Genomic DNA, 24,504 nt, shown 5'->3' with positions numbered 1-24,504 from the left:
GTCCCCCCCAAGCCCTATTCCCATTCCTCAAAGGTAATCACACTTCCTGTGTTTTGTTTCAGAAATGTTTTGGGCTTATAAAAACATAATATCTCTCCCACTCTCCCCATTAAAAGCCCAAGTGGGATACATTCAAGTCTCTCTGCAACTTGGACCTTTTCTATTTAACAGTATCCTTTTTTTTTTTTTAAATTAGCTTATTTAGAACTCTCTAATTTTTAAGCTATTTTTAAAATTGAAAAATAAATGCATAACAGAGAGGAAGTGAGAGACAGCTGTTTTTGGACAAATATGAAATTATCACTGTAAAAGGCTAATTTTCTTTCCTCTGGAAGGAGAAAGACGAGATACAGAAAACACATTCCATTCCCTGCCCCCCTCACCACCCCCCCCCCCCCCGCCCCCGCCCAACTCCCCCTCCCCTCACACACACACACACACACACACAAAAGCATCATCACTGGTTTAAACAATAATGTGGGTCCTTGACAAGTTTGTCAGACTGTGCAACTAAAAAGCAGAACTTATTAACCCCCAAAGTATAACAATGGAGGAGAGATGATCTTCTCTTTTAAACAAAAGTATCATTTAGACGAATGTTAACTGTTTCCAGAGGGACTTCAGGGACTTTCTTCTGGTGCTTCTCAAATGAACAATATTCAGTTCAGTTCACTTCATTTTAGTCACTCAGTCGTGTCCAACTCTTTGCAACCCCATGAATTGCAGCATGCCAGGCCTCCCTGTCCATCACCAACTCCTGGAGTTCACCCAAACTCATGTCCATAGAGTTAGTGATGCCATCCAGCCATCTCATCCTCTGTTGTCCCCTTTTCCTCCTGCCCCCAATCCCTCCCAGCATCAGTCTTTTCCAATGAGTCAACTCTTCACATGAGGTGGCCAGCGTATTGGAGTTTCAGCTTTAGCATCAGTCCTTCCAAAGTACACCCAGGACTGATCTCCTTTAGAATGGACTGGCTGGATCTCCTTGCAGTCTAAGGGACTCTCAAGAGTCTTCTCCAACACCACAGTTCAAAAGCATCAATTCTTTGGCACTCAGCTTTCTTGACAGTCCAATTCTCACATCCATACATGACCACTGGAAAAACCATAGCCTCGACTAGACAGACCTTTGTCGGCAAAGTAATGTCGCTGCTTTTGAATATGCTATCTAGGTTAGTTGTAACTTTCCTTCCAAGGAGTAAGCGTCTTTTATTATATATGTTAAAGTTCCAAAATGGTTGTTACAATTTCCAGTTGTCCTTCATAAAGTTATGGGAGGAGATATGGCAGTCAAATCCAGGAAACATTGGTGATGATTGGTTAAATGTGAAAACTTGGCTTGTGAGTATCTTAGGCTCTTTATGGTCCCAACTGCTGACTGAAGAAATCAGCAGTCTCCTGACAGGCAGAATATACATTTAACAAATATATATCTTCTCTGGAATATTTCTCATGTACAAATAAGACTGAAGAATGTTCTTGTAGACAAATAGCATACAAGACTGTAGACAAGTAGACAGAAGATGATGTTAAAAGCCCAATTTCACCATAGGACACTAGAATCTAATAAGAACCCTCAAATCTCAGAAACAGTAAATGTGAGAATGAAAGACAAATCAATAATCACAGTTGAGTCATTTACCATTAATATTTGTGTAAGTTTAACTATGTGGACACATGTCCTCACATTCACTGATTTTAAGGCTAGAAGAACACTCAGTGATCATCTCTTTTAAAAAAGTAAGGAAACCAACGCTATAATACAGAACAGGCTAGAACCTAACTTCCTAGTGGACATACTTAAATTAGTATAAATGTATGATACATGTAAAGATACATAATACACATGATGGTTATTCATTTTTAAAAAACAGCATCACATGAACCTTCTACCATAAACTGGGTGGCATCCTTCAAGTGCAGGAAGGTCTTGAATTAGGAAGTTGGGGGAGAGTGATGAAGGATGGGGAGACCAGCCAGGTCTGGTAGAGTTGGGAGCACCTGGCAGGTAAGCAGTATCCAAAGTTCAGGAAGTCTCTAGTGGACAAGGCAAGGCATCTGTGACCGGAAACTGAGGGACAACATGAGAGACACAGTGTTTACTCTTTCCACTCACTCTGCTTGGCCAGGCCCTGCTACCAGGTCCAGGCTCCAGCTACCCCAAAGTCAAGCATGCTTTCAGAGTGAGAAGAAGAGAGCCATGTGCATCTGCGTCAGATAGATTCCAGGAGCATCTTCAGCTTCTCTCTCCCTCTTAAGAGCTCTGCTTGTTAAACCTGGATTTACATACAGGTCATAAACCCCATTCCTGGGTATTAGTTGATAACTGACAGGTGTGTTCTACTAAGCTGCTGTCAGGCAGATTTTTTCCAATTAATTTCACTTAAAACAGTGGTGCTTAATCCTGGCTACACATCAGAATACTCTGGGGAGCTTAGAGAACGAAAATACTGCTGCCAGAGCCCATCTCAACTAAATTCTGCTTTAATTGTTCTGAGATCCATTGGTAAATTTGAAAAACTCCTTAGGTGATTCTAAAAAGTAGCCAGCGCTGGAATCACTGATTTAAAACATCAGAGAAAGTTTCAATCAACTAATCAGTTGACTCAAAATGGTTACAGTAGCATTATTTTCTTCACATCTGGCAATATGATTAAAAAAATAATGAAGTAATTTGCAGAACATCCTGTCTTCTTAAGACTTTCTCACTATCTATTCCTTGTTGCTAAGCAAAGTCCACACATGACTGAATTCAATAATAAATCTGACACTGATGGTTCCACCGAATCTTCACCATCTTACTGCCATTATCTTCTTTGTCCAACTCATCTCATTTGCCATAGTAATCACTCCTTTTGACCTGCAGGCTGAACTGTTTGGGCAGTCCAAAAGCCATAGTACTTGTCAGAGATTCCAGGAGAGTTTGTCATCCTGGGACTTTCTGTGCTATGAAAATTCAACAGAGAAATCAGTGTGGACTGGAATAATTAGTAATCTGGAACTCCTTCCTACTTTTGGGGCCTCTCACTTTTATCTGCTGCTGCTACTGCTAAGTCACCTCAGTCGTGTCCAACTCTGTGCGACCCAATGGACAGCAGCTCACCAGGCTTCCCAGTCCCTGGGATTCTCCAGGCAAGAACACTGGAGTGAGTTGCCATTTCCTTCTCCAATGCATGAAAGTGAAAAGTGAAAGTGAAGTCGCTCAGTCGTGTCCGACCCTCAGCCCCCATGGACGGCAGCCTTCCAGGCTCCTCCATCCATGGGACCCTCCAGGCAAGAGCACTGGAGTGGGGTGCCATTGCCCTCTCACTTTTATCTAGCAGAAGGTTAAAAGAATTGCCTTTCTCTTCTACCTTTTGTTTGTTTTACTTGTTTTTTCCTTCTTCCTTTCTAAGGCATTAGAAAAGGCAGGAGATAGGCCTAGAAAGACTCACTGACTCATAAAACTGTCTTTTAGTTCAGCACCATCTGAGACCAAGACATCTTCCCAAGATCACACAGCTAGATCACCCCTAGAGTGGGACATGGAACTGGGGATCTGACTCCCAAGCCCCATTCTGTTCAATAGACCACCTGGCCTTTCAAGAGAGATCAGATATTTGGGAGGGTCTCCATCTTCCACAAGATGTTCTCCAGACATCTCATCCCTGTCAAAATAGACCCCTTTTATTTCCTTGACATTAAGTCTTCTCACATGCATCCTTCTTAATTCGGGACATGATAGCTTATGAACTTTGCTCTCTTCTGCCTCGTTATTAGAGCCCTGTTTAGTATTCTTGCCTGGAGAATCCCAGGGACAGAGGAGCCTGGTAGGCTGCTGTCTATGGGGTCGCACAGAGTCGGACACAACTGAAGCGACTTAGCAGCAGCAGCTGCTGCTAATACTTAATTTCTATTGTTACATGCTTCTTGTTGATTTGCATTTATTGAATGTTTGCTGTTGTCAAATGTCACAAGGTTCTAAGAGGAAATTCCAAAAGAGAAGACGTTCCCGCTCGGAGGAGGAGAGTCTGGTTCTGGATAGACCCCTGCAGCCAGCCAGCCCTATGGGTCGCATTTCCCAGCTCTCCTAAGTCTGGGTCTCTGCAGCTCAGGCCGGGGAACGAGGGGATTTCAGGCTGTATTTGGGGATTCGGCCTGGCTTTTCTCAGAGCTGGTGAAAGTAACAAATAACCTGACGCATAGGAAGGAGAGGAGGTCCCAGGAGGGGGCTTCTGCCCCAAAGGCCGCAGAGCAGCTGCGCTGCCAGACTCAACCAGGCCCGAGGTTCTGACCGTATCAGCCAGGGGAGGGAAAGAGGGCCCGCCAGGGGCGGGGCTTGAGAGGAGCTATAGGAGAAGGGGGCTGCCCGGAGGGGAGAGAAGAGGCAGGAGGAAGAGCCTCGAGGGAGGAACCAGGAGGAGAAAGCCAGAAGAAACCAGTGAAAAAGGCCGCGGGAAAGGGCAGCAAGAGGAACCGAAAGGTGAACTAGGCGAAAGGGGCGGGGAGGAAACGGGGAGGGGGCGGAGCCTGGGGGAAGTCGGGGGAGTGGCCGGGAAGGGGTGGGGCGAGGAGGAGCCGAGGGGAGGTGCCGGGGGCGGGGCCGGGGAAGGGGCGGAGCCGGGGAGAGGCCTCCAAGGCCGCCGCCGCCGCCCGGGCGCGTTCTCCACCCGCGGGTCGGGCAGCCGGGGCGCTTCCTCAGCCGCCGCTCCCTGAAGCGCGCGGGCTCAGGCGGCCCCGGCCAACGAAGACTGCCCGTGCGAGCCGCCGCCGCCGAGCCGCGGGCGCACCGGAGCCGCCGCCGCCTCCCTCGGCGTCCGGGGCCGGCATGGAGCTCTTCCAAGCTAAGGACCACTACATCCTGCAGCAGGGCGAGCGCGCGCTGTGGTGCAGCCGCCGCGACGGCGGCCTCCAGCTTCGACCGGGTGAGGCTGGCGGCGGGGGGCGGGGGTCGCCCTGGGCGGGTTGGCGGGGGCCGGTGAGGGGGCGCGGCCGGGCCCCTCAGCCGGAGGCTGCGGATCGGGCGCCGCCGGCGGCCGTGGCGGGCGGGGCGGGCGCGAGCGAGGGCGCGAGATCTGTCATTATTTCCTGAGGGGAGGGAGCGCTCGCCGGGCCCCTGCCCCTCCGCGGGGGACAAAGGGCCGGCGACCCTCGCCCCTCCGAGCGCGCTTCCTCGTCGAGATCCGCTCCGCTGTCCGGAGAGAGGGGAACCTGGGATGAGGCGCCCGCAGTCAGGGTCGGGCCGGCGCCCACCAGAAAGTTCGGGTGAGGTGCGCCTGGCTTTAAAGGCCGCCTCCTCTCTGGAGTGCCCTCTGACCCTCCTTCCGGGCAAGTTCTGGGTTCGAATCCCGGTCGCGCCAGTTTCCGTAGAAAGTCCTGCCGGAGCTTCAGTCCCTGTTGACATCTCTGTGTTTCTGGTCCCTTATCATTATGGGCATGGCTTCATTCTGATTACCTCATAAGCACTCGATTTACAGCACCTTTAAAAAAATTTTTAGTATTACAATTAACCTGTAATGTTCAACTTTTAATGTTTATATGTGACTCAGTATTGTGCGACACAGTCTCGTGGGTCCGTGTTTTGGTGTCGTGTAAGCTGTCATGATATGCCTCACTCTACAACATTAGTTTGCGTTAGGAAAACTAGGTCACAGTGGTGAGTTAAGCAGGACAGTCCCTGCCCTCAGAGAGCTGACAGTCCAGGGGGCGGTCCTCTGGAGGGGCTCAGTAGCCCCTCCCCGTCGAGGGTGCCGGTCCTTTTTCTTAATCACCGCAGAGATCTTTCCTTTTAGGAGATGTGAGAGAATAGAGTTCTTTAAGGAAATCGCGAGACCATTTCGAGTTTACCTGTAGTTCTTGTGTGTAATCTAGACAAAGAATTACGTGGTATGAATTGGAAAGTATGAAAGGTACAAATCAACCTTTTGTATATATCATAGCAGTTACCGTATATAGGAGGGTTTCCAAGGATTTGATCCCTTATTATTCCCAATCCTCACAACAACCTTACCAGGCAGGTGGTGGTATCCTCATTTTCAAGTGAGGAGACAGGTGTGAAAGGTTGAGTAACTTGCTGGAGATCACAGAGAGGAGAATTGGCCCCCAAGACACTTGCTGACCGGTTCTACTACTTGTCTTGGAAGCTCTGGTGGTTGATTTGCTAGAGCAGTGAAGGAGAACTTAGCTGTTTTCTGCCCCCCCGCCCCTAGTTTTGGGGTGTATTTTCTTGCTATTACATTTTATTTCCTCAATTCAGAATGGAAGAGAAACTACTGCACCCAGATAAGGCTCTTGATAATCTTGAGACAGACGGTGTTGTAGATAGGCTAATTTTGGCCAGTCTCCAGTCATTCTTTTCTGTTTTTCCTGATTTGATCATTTGCCTGGTCTTTCCCCCCATCCCTGCCCCCAATGTTTGGGGAAGGCTTCAAGTGCAAACTGAGGGAAGGTAGATTGCAAAATTCTCTAGGCTGCCAAAGATCCAGCTCTTTGGATTCTAAGAGCTTAAAATTAACTATTTCAGCTGGATAGAACTTGACATCATCTTTAACTCACTTCTGCACTTCATTTCCTCAGCTATAAAATGAGGGTTTGACTTTTTTGGTCTTTGTACATAATGAAACGTTTTTCAAACAATGCCAGTTTAAGTGTTTGGTATACCTCTTTGAGGACGAGAATTGACGTGTTTCATGGAAAACACTCAGGAAATCTCTAGGTCACTTGTGTATCAGTATAGTGAATTGAGGCAGATATTAGTAGAGGTGGGCGTGGTTGTCTCCATTTCTAGGGCTACTCTCTCCTTTTCTCTCAGCCCCTAAGATTTATAGAGATGAACCAGACTGGTGGAATTACATGAAAGGAGATAAGTCCTCTAAATAGACGACTTTAAGTGAATTATTTGTCATTCTGTTTGGTTTGTGTTCATTTCTTGTACACAGAAACCTGTCCAGTCCTAATAGCTTTAGGGATAAGTTGCTTCCCTCAAGTGAAGTAAGTCAGCCCTCTTCCAGGGTTTCCTTGGTGGTTCAGATGGTAAAGAATCTGCCCCCAGTGTGGGAGACCTGGGTTTGATCCCTGGGTCGGAAAGATCCCACAGAGAAGGAAATGGCTACCCACTCCATTATTCTTGCCTGGAGAATCCTATGGACAGAGGAGCCTGGCGGGCTACAGTCCATGGGATTGCAAAGAGTCGGACACGATTGAGCAATAAATGCTGATACTGATTAGAGATAAGTTGCTCCCCTCAAGTGAAGTAAGTCTACTCTTATAGGGTGCTGGCTAGTAGCTTACCTTTCTAGTGGAAGAATACTTAAACCCATATTTCTGAGCTGAGGAAGCTCAAACGGGCTATAGGCTTAAGACTTTAAGGGAAACCTGGGCCTAGATTTTGAATTAAGCTATGTAATTTGAGTTACCATTTATGTATCCAAAATCCCTATCAGAAGGCAAATTAACTTTTTTTCTGAGTTAATTGGTTGTAGTCTTGGCAATTAGGTTTATCTCACTTCTTAGGATATAGCCAACCACAGACTAAAGTAGACCAAAAATACAGAGGAAGGAAGAGGCCATTATCTTACAGAAAAGCCTGTTTTGATCTTCAGGTGTTCAAGTACATATAGCAAGCAAATAAAGAACCTCATGCTCTTGACTTTAAATAGTTTATCCTATCTAGTACTCAAGAGCCTTTCTAAAGAGTGACCGAAGAATAATGAGCCAGCTCATTGGAAAAGACCCTGATGCTGGGAAAGAGTGAAGGCAAAAGGAGATGGGGTCAGGAGAGGGTGAGATAGTTGGATGGAATCACTGACTCAGTGGAGACGAGTTTGAGCAAACTCTGGGAGATAGTGGAGGACAGAGGAGCCTAGTGTGTTGCAGTCCATGGGGTTGCAAAGAGTTGGACATGACTTAGCAACTGTACAACAACTACAAAATGGAATAATGGCTTTTTAATTGTTATCAGATCTCTGTACACTAACTTAAAATTCTCCATTTTATTGGATCATTTCCCTCTGCTTTTACAGCCAGTTTTGCTGTTGTTTATAATTAAAGCATTTATGATCTTTCATAGTTTCTTATTGATTATTCAACTGAATATATTACTAGCCAGCTCCCTTTTGTTTCTAAAGGGCAGTATCATAAAACCAAAAGAGCCTGTGAACATTGTGATTTTTATGTTTGTGGCTATTGAACAACCTGAAACAGTACTCTTTTCTAGTGGTATCAGACGGATCATTATTGATACTTAAGGTTAAAATGATCATTTTCTTAGCTTTGAATGTTTGTTACTGTTGATCTCTTTTCCTTATTTTGTAAGATCCAGTTTGGGTGCCACACCTTCTCTGTGCTCACCACACTCTGCATTCCTGGGGCAGAATTATTGGTCACCTTTTTGTGTTTCCAGGTGTTTTATACACTTGGTACACATTTTGTTTGTAGCTCTTAACTGCTTCATATGAAAATAGTTTTCTTCTTCCCCAGTGGACAGAGCATTCCTCAAGCAAGGACTTTATTCTGCTTATCTTGGTATCTCTGAGCTTGAGTGTTAGGACACAGAAGGCATTTTTGGTTGAGTTGAACTGAGTTAAATTAAGTCCAGGTTTTCTCTCAGTAATATCATTGTCATAAATATAGGATATTGTGTTATACTCAGTCATTTCAGGGACTATTTTGAATATCTTCTAACTGGGGTGGAAAATCTCTGTCCAGCTGAATAAAGACATAAATGTGAGGAAAGACGCATTTCCGCTTGTGATGTTTTTCTGATTTAATGTCACTTAGAAAAATTCTTTGTGATGGTATTCCTTATTTTCTTCTTTAATGTTGTTTACATTTTTTCTTCTAAAGAGTTGAATATTTTTTCTGGTGTTTCCATTCTTTTAAGTATAATGTGTAGTCTGGGATCATACTTAGAACTGCTTTTTGGGTTAGGGGCTTCCCTGGTGGCTCATGCGGAAACCTGAATTCTATTCCTGGGTCAGGAAGATCCCCTAAAGAAGGGAATGGCTACCCACTCCAGTATTCTTGCCTTGAGGATTTCTCGGACAGAGGAGCCTGGCGGCCGACAATCCATGGGGTCATAGAGAGTCGGACACGACTGAACGACTTACCCTTTCACTTTTTCACTATGTCTCTCTCAGGGTAATGGCCACCAGAAGAAAGTATTTAGTTTTATTTTTAACCAGGGAAAATGGTAAAGTACTGTGTAAACATTCAGTAATCTTCTGAGAGTGGAGTTTCACTATCTGAGAATAAGGGCTGTAATTTAAAGACTTAAAAAGCAATGTAATACAGTCCACCGTTGGGGAAGGGTGATATGGTCTTATCTCTTTAATCTTAAAATTGCTTCCACTTGTCCTTGTAGGTTGTTCTGATAGAGAGTGTTATATAATTTACTGCTGTGTATTGCTTCATTCTGAGATGAAGTGACCACAAAAAGATGGTAGAGCATGTCATACACGTAACATTCATAAGCATGTAAACTATTTAGAGATGAAACTCGGATAAATACTGGTGAACGGTTATTGGGGGGGATGCTAGTTATCTGTTAGAATGCACAGAAGCATAAAAATGTGTTCATGTTTTTCCTAGTTATTTTTTGATAATGACATTATATTTAATATGTCATGAAAACTTTTTTGAATGAGAGATTAGCTACAGAACTGACATCTAAATAGAACTTTTATCTCCTTTGCAAAATTATATTTTATGAAACTGTTCAGTTAAGCATTTTGTGTTATTTAGTATTTACTTTGAAAAAAATTTTAACTTTACCTTTTAAAAAAATCATGTTTACTAAAAATTCACAAAGCACCATGACAAAATATAATAGGGCATTTTAATTTAACAATTAGTTGTTAAATATATTGTAAAAATCTTTTAAACCAATTTTGTTGCTGTTGAATAATCAGTTTTTTCTGGTGTCTGTAGTTTTCAGTTTCTTTTAAAGCTCACCAGGTTTATACCTTGAACACTTCTTACCCCATATTTTATATTTCGAACAGGTCAGCAGTTGGATTGAGATCTGTAAACTTATTTTATGAATATTTATTGTTACACATGCAAAGTAGAAAACACATCTTTCCAAAAACTTTCACCCTTTCTTTGGCTTTCAAAAAAAATAGTCTTTGTAAGGTGAATGATGACAGTTTTCAGAATCAAGTTTTACAGATAGAGGGACGTTTTTGTCAGCTAAGATTAATAGTAGGTAATAACACTCTGTGACAACCTAGAAAGTTGGGAGGTGGGAGGGAGGTTCAAGAGTGAGGGGACGTATATATACCTATGGCTGATTTGTATTGATGTATGGCAGAAACCATACATGACTTCCCTGGTGGCTTAGAGGTTAAAGCGTCTGCCTGCAATGTGGGAGACCTGGGTTCGATCCCTGGGTCGGGAAGATCCCTTGGAGAAGGAAATGGCAACCCACTCCAGTATTCCTGCCTGGAGAATCCCATGGACGGAGGAGCCTGGTGGGCTACAGTCCATGGGGTCGCAAAGAGTCGAACACAACTGAGCGACTTCACTCACTCACTCAACTCATGGCAGAAACCAACATAATATTGTAAAGCAATTATCCTCCAAGTAAAAATAAATGCATTAAAAATAGTAGCTAATAACAGCAGCTTTTATTTATTATTTTTCTGAACCAGACACTGTTCTAAGCCCTGTATGTGTACTGTTTCATGTCATCCTCACAATAAAATTTAGTTTTTTCTAATTCTTATTTTACAGGGACAGAGAAGTAATTTGCCCAAGTTTAAAGAATAAGAGGGAGAGCCAGACTTCCAACTCCATACTGACTCCAAAGCCAAGTTTTTCTCAATATTGACAAAAATGTTTTATAAACCTTTCTACCTTCTTGACTGCAAAGTTATAGGATTTATATATATATTTAATAATATTTATATATGGCTGTGCTGGGTTTTCATTACTGCGTGGGCTTTTCTCTAGGTGCACAAGCCTCAGTGGTTGTGGCTCCTGGCCGCAGTCATTGTGTTACCAGGGGCTTAGTTGCTCCATGGCATGTGGAATCTTCATAGATCAGGGATGGAACCTGTGTCTCCTTCGTTGGCAGGCGAATTCTTTACCACTGAGCCACCAGGGAAGCCCTGGGATTTATATTTTTATGGGGAATATCTGAAACATATTTGTAACAACCATACTCATTATCATGTAGTCTATGTAGAGAATAAAATAGCCTCTCAAATGTCAAAGTATGCTCATTGAGGAAGGATCTATGGATCGATAGAATAAAAGACTGATAATGGGACTACTGGCTCTTGGACATTTCACCTGTCCTGACTCTTTTCTTGTAAAACTAGTTTATATAGTTACAGGGAATATTGTTTTTGTAATAGATTGACTAGTTTTTCCAGTTATGGTCAGTTTATCAGGTTTCTCAAGTTTTTAGGACATTTGGGGGTTGGGGAGGGAATAGATAGAGGGAAGATCTTGAAGCAGAAACACTGATAAGTACTGGATGGGAACTATTTCAGCTGGTGATGAGCAACCTGAAGCCTTCCCAGTCTAGCTTTGCAAGAGTTCCAGATCCAGTTTCACAGACATCCTTTCAGAGCACATAAAGCAGAGAGGGAATGGAGGAGGAAAAGTCTTTAGGGCACCCGCCCCCGAAAAGGGGAGGGACTTTCCTAGCATCACTGACTCCGAGATGCTTATGTTCTGACCAGGCCATGACAGCAGAGACCAGGACTTGCCAAAGGCTGGCTTCAGAGGAGAGGCAATATGCAGGCGTTTAGGGCAGAGCATGAACGTGTCAGGAACCAGGGTGCCCAGAGAGCTGGGTCTTTCCAGAATGTGACTACATTGATGCTGTTCCAGGATGTCCAGCCATATGGCTTCCCTTGTCCCACCTGGCCAGCCTGACTCAGCCCACTCAGGGAGAGGGAGATGGAGATTCATTACTGTGTCCCTCCACGTGGCCCACTGCTGGTCTTCTGTAAAAATGGTAGGAATGAATTGAAGTAAGTCTAGTTTCTGGTTGACCCCACGTATCTTGAGCAGCAAAGAGGTTGTTGTGAGGATTAAATAGAGAACATAAGAACAGAGGACTAAAATGCTTCTGTCTTAAGCAGCTTTTTAAAAGATGCCAATTTCTCATCATTTTATTCAGGAAAGGGAGGAATCTGAATTTTAGTTCTGTGGGATTCAACAGATCTTTTTTTGTTTTTAAATGAAAATAAATGAGACCCAAAGACATTTTTTATTTTTCTCTAGCTGGCCCTATGTCCAAAAAATTGCTTGTTGCTGATTTTGGTTTTTATGACTTATGACAAAATTAGCTGATATATTTGCAAATAGATACAAGGCTATTGGAAAATCAAACTAATTTGGGTATAGTATTGATTGAGTGTATTCTCAGAGCCATAGTCTAACCTTGGTGTGGTTTTCTGGGGATTTAAATGTATTAGGTCTTTATATTGGTGGGAATGCAAACTAGTACAGCCACTATGGAGAACAGTGTGGAGATTCCTTAAAAAACTGGAAATAGAACTGCCTTATGGTAGATGGGAGGTTCGGCCGGCGGGGCAGGGGCCGCGCAGCCGGGGAGTTTCAGGAACTGGAGGAGTGGGGCGGCGGCTGGAGTCGCCCAGAAAAAAAAAAAAAGAACTGCCTTATGATCCAGCAATCCCACTGCTGGGCATACACACTGAGGAAACCAGAAGGGAAAGAGACACGTGTACCCCAATGTTCATCGCAGCACTGTTTATAATAGCCAGGACATGGAAGCAACCTAGATGTCCATCAGCAGATGAATGGATAAGAAAGCTGTGGTACATATACACAATGGAGTATTACTCAGCCATTAAAAAGAATACATTTGAATCAGTTCTAATGAGGTGGATGAAACTGGAGCCTATTATACAGAGTGAAGTAAGCCAGAAGGAAAAACATCAATACAGTATACTAATGCATATATATGGAATTTAGAAAGATGGTAACAATAACCCGGTGTACGAGACAGCAAAAGAGACACTGATGTATAGAACAGTCTTATGGACTCTGTGGGAGAGGGAGAGGGTGGGAAGATTTGGGAGAATGACATTGAAACATGTAAAATATCATGTAAGAAACGAGATGCCAGTCCAGGTTCGATGCACGATACTGGATGCTTGGGGCTGGTGCAGTGGGACGACCCAGAGGGATGGTATGGGGAGGGAGGAGGGAGGAGGGTTCAGGATGGGGAACACATGTATACCTGTGGCGGATTCATTTTGATATTTGGCAAAACTAATACAATTATGTAAAGTTTAAAAATAAAATAAAATAAAAAAAGAAAATGTATTAGGTCTTTATAAGCTGTATTATTATCTCTTTGTGCACCTTTTTGTAAGCTGTATTATTCCTGTTCACATGTTTTAAGATATGACCTTTTACAATCTAGCAAACACAAGTCTAAGAAGTAACAGTAGTGTTTTAGAAAGTGAAAATCACTCAGTCGTGTCTGACTCTTTGTGACCCCATGGACTGTAGCCCGCTCCTCTGTCCGTAGAATTCTCCAGGCAAGAACACTGGAGTGGGTTGCCATTTCCTTTTCCAACAATGTCTTAGAATCTCTAACAAATTACTCCTTAGCTGGGTTAAGTCATAATCATATGTGTCAGCTGACCGTAAGTGAGCTGAGAATGTTTGAATTAGATTATGTTTACCAAAAATAGAGAAATAATACATTACTTTATTACCAGTAGCTGTTGATAATACATTAAGTGATATTGAAGTAGTATTTAAAAGGTGAGGGCTAACACTGAACATTCAGCATCATAGTACATCACAACACATAGTGGTAGTATCTTAATTAAATCCCATGCTCTGTTAAGATGGCTCATTTTCTGGTTGCTGCGAGACCCTTAAAGCAACTGCTATCATTCACAAAAAAGCATCCTCTCCTGACAGCTTTCTTTGAGGCTGGTTGAAGGAAGTACAGGTTGATTTTAGGTCAGTATTCCATGTGTTTTCTCTTAAGTTACCTCATTTTAATTGCAGATTCTTTCAAATTTAACCTTGAATTTCTTTAACTTTATAGTGGGATATTTAAAAATACAAAGTGCATTATTTTATCTTTATGAACATTTATGAATCTTATTCTTTGAAACCACATTTTTACTTATACTGAACTTCAAATTCCAGTTTCTGCAATGGTCAACATACATAATTTGAAATAGTCCTAACATCTAACTGAAATGTTGGGGCATTTTAAATATGCTACAGTGCTCTTAATTTTAGCAGTTTGCATGTATAATATTAATGATTCTTCATGGTGTCATTCATACATTGTTTTTATGCCAGATATAAACATTCTTCTCCCCATTTCCAGCATAATGGTCCTCCCCTCCCCCAGGAAACAGTTGTGGTGGGCAGAACAAAGAATTTGGCAGAGTTTCTAATTTGCTACTCTCTCTCTGGGCACTTGTTTTTCTTGACTTTCAGGATTCATCTCTTGTAGCTGTATTTATCCCCCTTTGCCGGAGAAGGCAATGGCACCCCACTCCAGTACTCTTGCCTGGAAAATCCCATGGACGGAGGAGCCTGGTAGGCTGCAGTCCATGGGGTCGCTGAGGGTCGGACACGAATGAGCGACTTCGATTTCACTTTTCACTTTCATGCATTGGAGAAGGAAATGGCAACCCACTCCAGTGTTCTTGCCTGGAGAATCCAATCCCAGGGACAGGGGAGCCTGGTGGGCTGCCGTCTATGGGGTCGCACAGAGTCGGACACGACTGAAGCGACTTAGCAGCAGCAGTAGCACCTTTCAAAAACTCCCCACCCCAGCAACTAATTTAGTATTCTATTTTGTTCTCCATCCAAATTATATTACGTCTGAAATTCTGTTAAGTCATTTACTTATTATTTCAACAAACCTTTATTGAAGATCTGACTTCTAGGCATTGTGCCTATATAAAAAGTTGGATAAAATATTCTCTCTGCCCTAGCCCAGGTAGTGGTCCAACAAGAGAAAGCCGTACATAGGATTCTAGAGTGACAAAATCCCTTGGACTGCAAGAAGATCAAACCAGTCAATCCTAAAGGAAATCAGTCTTGAATATTAATTGAGAGGACTGATGCTGAAGCTGAAACTCCAATACTTGGGCCACCTGATGCGAAGAACTGACTCTTTGGAAAAGACCCTGATGCTGGGAAAGATTGAAGGCAGGAGGAAAAGGGGACAACAGAGGATGGGATGGTTGGATGTCATCACCGACTTGATGGACATGAGTTTGAGCAAGCTCTGGGAGTTGGTGATGGACAGGGAAGCCTGGTGTGCTGCAGTCCATGGGATCGCAAAGAGTCAGACACCACTGAGCAACTGAATTGAACTGACTCAGAGTGACAGATACTGTGATAGAGCTGAGTTCAGTGGGAGATTTTAACTGGGTCTTGACATTCAAAGCCTCTGCTTTTTTCTAAGATAATGCAAATATATTTTTCTCCCTAATAAAGAAATGGGAAGAAGGGAGTTCTTTGATTCCATGAAGTTCCTTCCAGCTGTAAATAGTCTGTGATTATTTCTTATCTAAGAGTGGAAAGTCTTGAAAGAAACTGTCTATGTGACTAGTGAACTTTAATGGATTTTTTTTTTTTTTTGTCTTGCCAGAAATAACTTTGTATGCACAGTGCCTTGGTTCTAACTAAGTACTCAAAAAAAAAAAAAAAAAATTATGGGGATGAATAGTGCCTAACTGGCCAGACTGAAATAGTACAGGTTCTCCCCTGTACTCCCACCCCCACAGAACACTCTGCTGTGGCCCCTGCTTGATCTAGAAGCGGTTCTTGACTTGAGGCCAATTAAAATAGACCTGCTGGTGTGTTTGAAGGTAGAGCTTTTTGGTGGTAAGGACCTATGGTATCAGAATGACTATACAGACAATCCTAGATGGAAGAGAATAAGTTTTGAACAGTTTTTGGGAAAGCTAGGAAGTTATTTAAACACTGACAGAGACAAAGGTTACTTCTGTTTTATGTTCAGAGTGCTAATTTTATGCTATTTTAATCTGTTACCAGCTCTAAAATGAGCTAAGGAAAATACCAATTGTTAGCTCCCCTGTGCTCTTATGTAGCTCTCAAATCCTATTTCTGAAAGTCATATTGTTCTGAAGAACAGTTTTTGGGAGACCAGAGGTCAGGAGTGCATCACAACACACTGCCGTGTTTCTTGGGTGATGCCTTATGAATTTGTTATCCAAAGGTGTAGCTAAGCCTTCTTTGGACTGGTTATATTTTCAGTTTCCTAAGGTAATGAGTTGGGAAAGTTGTCATTTAAGCTTGTACTTCCCTTCATTTATTTTCAAACTGTGTCTTTTCAATCTCTGTGCCCTATACTGGTATTCTGAATGTACTGTAAAGCCCACATCTTTTATAATCTTATATATATTCATCAGATCCTCTCAGGACCTAAGTCTTTTTCTTTAGTTGTCCTCTGTCCTTTTTTTGAGTTGCACCGGGTCTTTCTTGAGATGTGACAATTAGAACTTTATACTTCAAATAGAGAATCATAACAATTTTTAGTTTGGATAGTATAGAGTTAAAAATTTTTTTTAACTATTTTTACTTATTTATTTGACTGCCCCAGGTCTCAGTTGCAGCATATGGGATCTAGTTCCCTGACCAGGGATCAAACCCTGGGCCCCCTGCATTGGGAGCATGGAGTCTTAGCCACTGGACCACCAGGGAAATCCCCCTAAAAAAAACAATTTTTATTGAAGTATAGTTGATTTACAATGTTATGTTAATTTCTACGGTGTAGCAAAGTGACTCAGTTATATATTCTTTTTTTATATTCTTTTCCATTATAGTTTATCACAGGATATTGAATATGATTCCTGTGCTCTACAGTAGGACCTTGATGTTTATCCATCTTGTATATATCCTAGTTTGATGCAGGGTTGAGAAGATCCCCTGGAGGAGGGCATGGAAACTCTTTCCAGTATTCTTGGCTGGAGAATCCCATGGACAGAGGAGCCTGGCGGGCTACAGTCTATAGGGTCGCACAGAGCCAGACATGACTGAAGCAACTTAGCATGAATGCATGCATGCATATATTAGTTTACATTTGCTAATTCTAAACTCCCAGTGCTTCCTTTTTCCACCCCTCCTCTGACAGCCACAAGTCTTTTCCTCTGTGTTGGAGTCTATTTCTGTTCCGTAGATTTGTTCATTTGTGTTGTATTTTAGATTGCACATATAAGTGACATCAAATGGTATTTGTATTCTCTTTCTCTTTCTGACTTCCTTTGCTTAGTGTGATAATCTCTAGGTCCATCCATGTCGTAGTCCATGGTATTTGTATATACACCACATCTTTTTATAACCATTCATCTGTTAACGGGCTTTCAGGTTGTCTCCGTGTCTTGGGTATTGTAAATAGTGCTGCTGTGAGCATAGGGGTGCCTGTGTCCCTTTGGATTATAGTTTTGTCAGGATGTATGCCCAGGAGTGGCTTACTGGATCATATGGCAACTGTATTTTTAGTTTTTTGAGGAACCTCCATGTTCTTTTCTATAATAGTTGCAGCAATTTACATTCCAATCAACAGTGTAAGAGGGTTCTCTTTTCTCCATACTCTCTCCAACATTTGTTATTTGTAGACTTTTTAATGATGGCCGTTCTGACCTGTGTGAGGTGGTACACCTTCTTGTAGTTCTCTAATAATTAGTGATGTTAAGGATCTATTCACATGCCTCTTGGTTGCCTGTACATCTTCTTTGGAGATGTGTCTATTTAGAACTTCTGCCCAAAAAAACACTTCCAAATATCCTTCATGATCAAAACTTTGTAGCCCTGTTGCTGCACTGTAATTATTAATAAATCCCTGTTTTAATGAAGAAGTCTAGAAATTCTTAGGATCCCTTTTCTTGGTATGTATCTCATCTTTTAACTATTCTGAGGTTTTTTTTTTTGTTTTTCTATTTTTCCCTTAGGGTTACTTTTTTAAATGTATATTTTTTTTATATTAGCTTAACCAGCTTTTGCCAGTTCATTGTATTATGAGCTCTTTCTGCAGTTTATGGTACTTAATTATATGAAAATAGTTCAAAGCTGTATATGGACAGGCATCATCTTTGAATCAGACTGGTAGGATAAAACTAAGCTACTAATGCAGAGTCCAACTAGTAGCCTATAATCAGTTTGACCTGTAATTCTCAACCTAGCTTACCTTAGAATCATCTGGAAGAAATTTACAAAATACCTATGCCTGGGCCCCACCCTGACCAGCAGAGTCAGACTCTCCAGGTGTGGGGCCCAGGCATCAGTATTTATAAAGCTCCCAGATGACGACAATGATGGCCAGGGTCCAGGGCCACTGAGCTGGAGTTGACACTGGGAAAGCAGCAGCTGCTAGAACTTTTAAATTGGATTAGCTCTTTAGCTTGCTGAATGCTGGAAAATAATTACTGTTAGAGTTGAGAGAAATGTATATCAAATTTTGCATTTATAAGAAGGCAACTGAATCAGATTACTCCTTAACCTTTTCTTCTGGCCTAATTAAATTTTGAGAATTGAAGTATGGATGAGCTAACCACTGGACCTTCTAGTTCCTCATTGTAGAACCCTTTCCCTCATCTGTTTGACTTTGGCGTTGGTAATTGCCTTTTCAGAGCAATAATACCATTTGTCTTTAGCAGGAAATGAAACGAGTCAGATTATGTATGCATACCTTGGACCTTTTTTTTTTTTTTGACACGAGAGAAACTTCAGCAGCTGTGCAAAGCCCAGGGTTGTTCTTGGGCTCAGAGAGCAACATCAGTTATGGCTCTTGGAATGAGTGACTCATGCTGTCTGCAAGCACACAGTACTTAATCACTTGTTTTCTGTATACCAGGAGGAGGAGGGCACATGAAAATAGAAGCCATGGACTGCCAAATGGGATCTGAAATAAGAGTGGAAATGTTGACCTAATGGGTCAGACAGTTGAGCTTATGACAAAATACTTATGTTTTGTGTCTATGTTCCTTTAATGATTTCACTTATTAAAATTTGTCATTATTTCCCAAACCCTACGCTTTTGTAATTTGTAAGCAACTCTACTCTTTGCTAGATAATTTTGATAATCCTAAAATTTAAAACCTATTTACAAACTTCAAATGTTTCTTTTTTGAAATTGTGTGCCACGTTGGAATATGCCTTTCAAAGGAAGGATTAGAAAGCAGTACATTTGTTGGAGCAGATAAATTACCTGGCTATTCTTTGTGGAAGGACAAGCCCACTGGCCATTTTCACTGCCATTCCCATGCCTTCTGCCTCCAAGTAACCATTAATAATGGTGACAGGGTGTCCATTAACAAGCATATGCTAAGTTACTGCATGCAATCCATGGGGTCAAAAAGAGTTGGATGCAACTGAACTGAAGCTACTACATATGCTTAGACCAATATGGTTTATACTGATCTCCATGTGAACACCCTGCTAGTGCTTTTATTTTTATTTCCTTAGTAACAAAATAAAAACTACACACATATTTTGAAGTGTCTATTGTGTGTTAGACACTGTACCAGGCATAAAGTCATAGCAGCTCAAAAAGACACACTTAGCCTCCCTTCTTGTGCCAGTTACGTATCCTGCTTCAGACCTTCCTCCACTGGCTTGTCTCTTGTCTCGTTATTGGCTTGAGAAACTGTGAGCACTTCTTAGAGATTTTAAGATAATTTAAAGTTTCCCAAATTTTAGTTGTCTTTCATTGTTAGAAATCACATGAGAAATCATCATTTATTACATTTATTGAAAGAGAAACGCTTTTATTATTAAAAGTACCCACCTAGCAGAGACTTGTGTTTTGGGACTTTTCTTATTTTTTAATATTTATTTTTAATTGGAGGATAATTACTTTACAATGTTGTATTGATTTCTTTTGTACAGCAGTGTGAAGCAGGAGTTGACTCATTGGAAAAGACTCTGATGCTGGGAGGGATTGGGGGCAGGAGGAGAAGGGGACGACAGAGGATGAGATGGCTGGATGGCATCACCGACTCAATGCACATGAGTTTGGGTGAACTCTGGGAGTTGGTGATGGACAGGAAGGCCTGGCGTGCTGCAAGTCATGGGGTCGCAGAGTCAGACACGATTGAGCGACTGAACTGAATTGAACTGAGCCTCCCTCCCTGTCCCCCATCTCACCCTCTGTCGTTACAGAGCATCTTCCCACTGGCTGTCTGTTTTACACGTGGTAATGTATATATTTCAGTGGTACTCTCTTAATTTGTTCCATCTTTTCCTTCCCCTTCTGTGCCCAGAAGTCTGTTCTCTCTATCCATGTCCCTATTCCTGCCCTGCAAATAGGTTTACCAGTAACATTTTTCTAGATTCCGTATATATTTATTTTCTCTCTTTCTGACTTACTTTACTCTATATAACAGTGGTCTAGGTTCATCCACCTCAGTTTAGCTGACTAAAATTTATTCCTTTTATGGCTGAGTAATACTCCTTTGTGCGATTCATGGGGTCGCAAAGAGTCGGACACGACTGAGGGACTGAACTGAACTGAATACTCCTTTGTATATATGTACCATAACTGCTTTATCCATTCATCTGTCGATGGACACATAGGTTGCTTCCATGTCCTGGCTATTGTAAATACTTATGCAATGAACATTGGGGTACACACATATTTTAGAATTGTGGGCTTTTTTCAGGGTATAGTCTCAGTAGTGGGATTGCTGGGTCGTATGGTAGTTTTATACTTAGTTTAAGGAATGTCCATACTGTTCTCCACAGTGACTGTATCAATTTGCATTCCCACCCACAGTGGTTCCCTTTTCTCCAAATCCTCTCCAGCATTTATTGTTTGTAGACTTTTTGATGATGGCCATTCTGACCAGTGTGAGATGATACTTCATTGTAGTTTTGATTTGCATTTCTCTAATCAAGAACAGTGTCAAGGGACTGTCTTTTAAAACAGCAAAAACTTAGGATATTAGTCTTATTAAAAGTCAAAGACAATAAGCAATTGGTGGGAGAAGATTTCCAATTCACTCTTCCATGCTTGTTCCTATTTACTTGTTCATCTGGTAAGGTAACCATAAACGGTTCAGTAGCCGTTGAATGAGTCCCTGTTGTGTGTCAAACCCTGTGCTAGGCTGCAGGCATACATCCCATCCTTCCACGAACAACAGCCGTGTAATTGATCTGCTGCAACAAATGTATTGTTTCCTAATCTTCTTTTGAAAAGTATATTCTGTAAACAAAATAGGTCTAGAATTAAATTGATAGAAAAATTGAGATTTGATAGTCTTCTTTTTGAGTCTTTAGGAGTCTTTTAATTGGTAAGTTGAAAATTTACATTTATTATAATTAATAACAACACTGCTTCTTACTCATCTTTTCCATTTATTGTGCTTTTCTCAGTTTTTTTTTTTTTTTTGGTTCTATCACCTTTTACTGTGTTCCACTGGGTAGTATGATTTTTATTTTATTTTGTTTTTGTTTTTTGGATGGTGTGAAATTTTTCAGATGCCTTTCTGTTGCTGATTAGAAGTTACCCATCCTGTTTTTCATTCTTGTGTTTCTCAGAAATTCAGACCAGTACTTATTTTCACATATACAACTGAAGTCTACTGATGTCTGTAGCATATTAAAAAGCAGAGACAGTACTTTGCCAACAAAGGTCTGTCTAGTCAAAGCTATGGTTTTTCCAGTAGTCATGTATGGATGTGAGAGTTGGACTATAAAGAAAGCTGAGCGCTGAAGAATTGATACTTTTGAACTGTGGTGTTGGAAAAGACTCTTGAGAGTCCCTTGGACTGCAAGGAGATCCAACCAGTCCATCCTAAAGGAGATCAGTCCTGAATATTCATTGGAAGGACCGATGCTGAAGCTGAAAATCCAATACTTTGGCCACCTGATGGGAAGAACTAACTCACTGGAAAAGACCCTGATGCTGGGAAAGATTGAAGACAGGAGGAGAAGGGGATGACAGAGGATGAGATGGTTGGATGGCATCACTGACTCAATGGACATGGGTTTGAGTAAACTCCAGGAGTTGGTGATGGACAGGGAGGCCTGGCGTGCTGCAGTCCATGGGGTCATAAAGAATCGAACACGACTGAGGGACTGAACTGAACTGATGTCTGTGTCTTTTCCCAAGCAATATTTCAACCTCCATTTGGACTTTATCTCTTCTAGATTTTTCCTCTCCAGTGTAAGGAACTTCGGGGAGGGGAGGAAGCTGGCAGTCACGCTTGATTTGCCATTTGGACCTGAATTGTGTTGCTAAGACTGAGACTGCATGCCTAATTTTGAGCTGCATCAGAGCCCTGTATCTGTTTCACATTCTGAAGAAACAGAATTTTGGGGGCATACATAAGCATTGAGATATTTCATAAAACCTTTATTACTCTCAGAAAGCCTTTAGGGATTATGGCCTTACCATAAATTTTAATGCAAAAAAACATTATTGAAGTTGTTTTTTTAAATATCCTTTTCTTTAAAAAAAGCCATATGTAGACCCTTGATATAAAAATCTATAGAGAGATTTATTGAGTGGTAGGAACCTGGAATTTTAAATGCATATACATTTCCCAACTTGAGGTAAAAGTTATTGAACATTTATGTGCCAGACATTGTGCTGGGTACTTTCACATAATTCTTTCATTTAATCCTCATGAAAATCCTGTAAGTTAGATGGATTCCTGCTTACGAAAGAGGAACCTGAAGTTGAAAGAGGTTCCGAGACTACAGTAGAGCTAGTAGGACTTTCTCTCGGGACGTGGACCGCAGGTTGTGCCTGCATCGTGTAGAATCTCTTGGCTCTCTCCAGCCTTTCATTTCCAGCCGTGGCGCCAGGCCGCCCTTGTGCACACTCCTGTCATTGGATCTCTGGCTTTAGGCTTGCCTCTTTGGGTCCACTCTGTACATAGTGGCCCTAAAGTTCAATCTCACATGCAAATCTGCCCTCTCTGGAGGAGAATTTACTGTCTGTGGTCCTCCTGAGTTGGTCCCTGTTTGGTTTTTCAACCTTATTCTTACAACTTCCTGCCTTTTACCTTAGGGCCTTACTGTACCAAACCATTTAGTCTACATTGCATTCAGTAAATATGTGAGTGCCTGTTATGTATTAAACAACCTGCTGGCTGTGAGGCTGCCCAGGGCTTTTCTCATGACCCAGGTAGGGGAGGTCCTAATTCCCAACAAGGACAGCAGCAGTGGGGATGGAGAGAAGTGAAACATTAGATATGAGGAGGTGGAGTCAACAGGACTTGGTGAGGAAGGAAAGCATTTTGAATGTCTCCCAGGTTCTGGCTTGTGCAGCTGGAATGATGGTGGTGAGCTGGAAGACTCCATATACTTTTAAAATGAGAGCATCATATCTGAGTAATTACACCTGGTAGGGAAGCTTATGGTGTTAGAGGTATGATAGAGCACTGGACCGAGAGCGAGAAATGGGGTTTCGGTTTTCACAATATGGGTAGTAAGTATCAGACACTTTAACCCCTGCCAGCCATGATTATGTTTGTTTGAAATACTGCAGATAACTTTCACTTTCCCACTTCAGATACTGAACGCTTCTAATGTGATTCAATGCAAATTATCTGACTCCAACCTATTTCTTCATTCTGAGTCATATGTTCAGTCAGTTGTCCATTCAGCATTTTGCAGCCTGTGGTGTATGTATCACGCACCTGAGACATAAAGCTGAATGAGACCAGGTCTCAATGAATTTTCTGTTCTCGATGGGCTTCCTGTTCAGTCAGAGAGACCGGCAAATCAATAATTAGGTGCATTAAACCAAAATGATAAGTCACAAAGGGTATATGAGCAGGGTCCAGGGGGCTCACAAAAGAGAGCCTGATCAGCTCTGCTGGGTGGGTGGAGAGGGGAATGTGTCAGGGAACACCAGTGACCCTTGTTCTGAGTCAGGAATGAAAAGCAGGCTGAAGTGGGTGGGGAGCAGCATTCCAGGCCCAGCCCTCGGACACTTCTGGAAGATGAAGGATGCTGGGGGTGGGGAGGCAGGAAGAGAGTAGACAGGAGCAACCCATGCACAGCCTTGCAAGCTTTTCCAAGGAATTTGGACTTTGTTTCTCAGGCTTGGGATGTAGGAGAAGTAATATTAGATTAACAGTGTTCTGTGTTGTATGTACTTATTTTTTTTAATGCCTGATATATTTCTTTTACAATATTAATCTTAGACAAACTAGACTTTAGGGCAAAAGAGCAGTATTTGAAATAAAGGCAGTTATTACATCCTGATGAGCAGAGCAGTTCACCAGGAAGATATGATAATTCTGAATCTGTGTGTGCCTGACAACATAGTTTCAAAAAATATAATGCAAAAATTACAAAGGAAAAATGGGAGGGGGGAATACATAAAGCATGAGATTTAAAAAACAAAGCAAAACAAAAAACCCTCTCAAACTGTCAATATTAGGCTAAGCAGTCAAATAATTAGCAAGTACATAGAGCAGTTGAAGAAAATAACAAAGTTGATAAAGAGCCCTTACCCCAGAGTTTAACAGTGTATTCTGTGTTTGAAGTAAGAAATACTTTAAAAATCCTGACCTGAACAGACACGTATGT

At 41.9% G+C, this 24,504-nt stretch overlaps 1 protein-coding gene across 3 annotated transcripts in view; it reads left to right on the top strand.

Moving 5' to 3' along the window:
- Positions 1-4,624: 4,624 nt before the first annotated feature.
- The window catches only part of INPP5F (inositol polyphosphate-5-phosphatase F), a 94,275-nt gene continuing 74,395 nt past the window's right edge, over positions 4,625-24,504 (top strand). For 2 of the 3 annotated variants that reach the window (XM_010859252.1, XM_010859251.1), the window contains exon 1: positions 4,631-4,904. In XM_010859252.1, the coding sequence (XP_010857554.1) occupies positions 4,808-4,904 (97 nt within the window). In that variant the 5' untranslated portion in view covers positions 4,631-4,807. Of the gene's footprint in view, positions 4,905-24,504 lie in introns of all 3 variants that reach the window. The other variant, XM_010859254.1, reaches the window with a different exon arrangement.

Source organism: Bison bison, unplaced genomic scaffold (assembly GCF_000754665.1).
Source record: "Bison bison bison isolate TAMUID 2011002044 unplaced genomic scaffold, Bison_UMD1.0 scf7180017864456, whole genome shotgun sequence".
In the NCBI taxonomy this organism is placed as follows: domain Eukaryota; kingdom Metazoa; phylum Chordata; class Mammalia; order Artiodactyla; family Bovidae; genus Bison; species Bison bison.
Note: the sequence above shows the minus strand (reverse complement) of the source record. Positions and strands in the feature narration are given on the sequence as shown.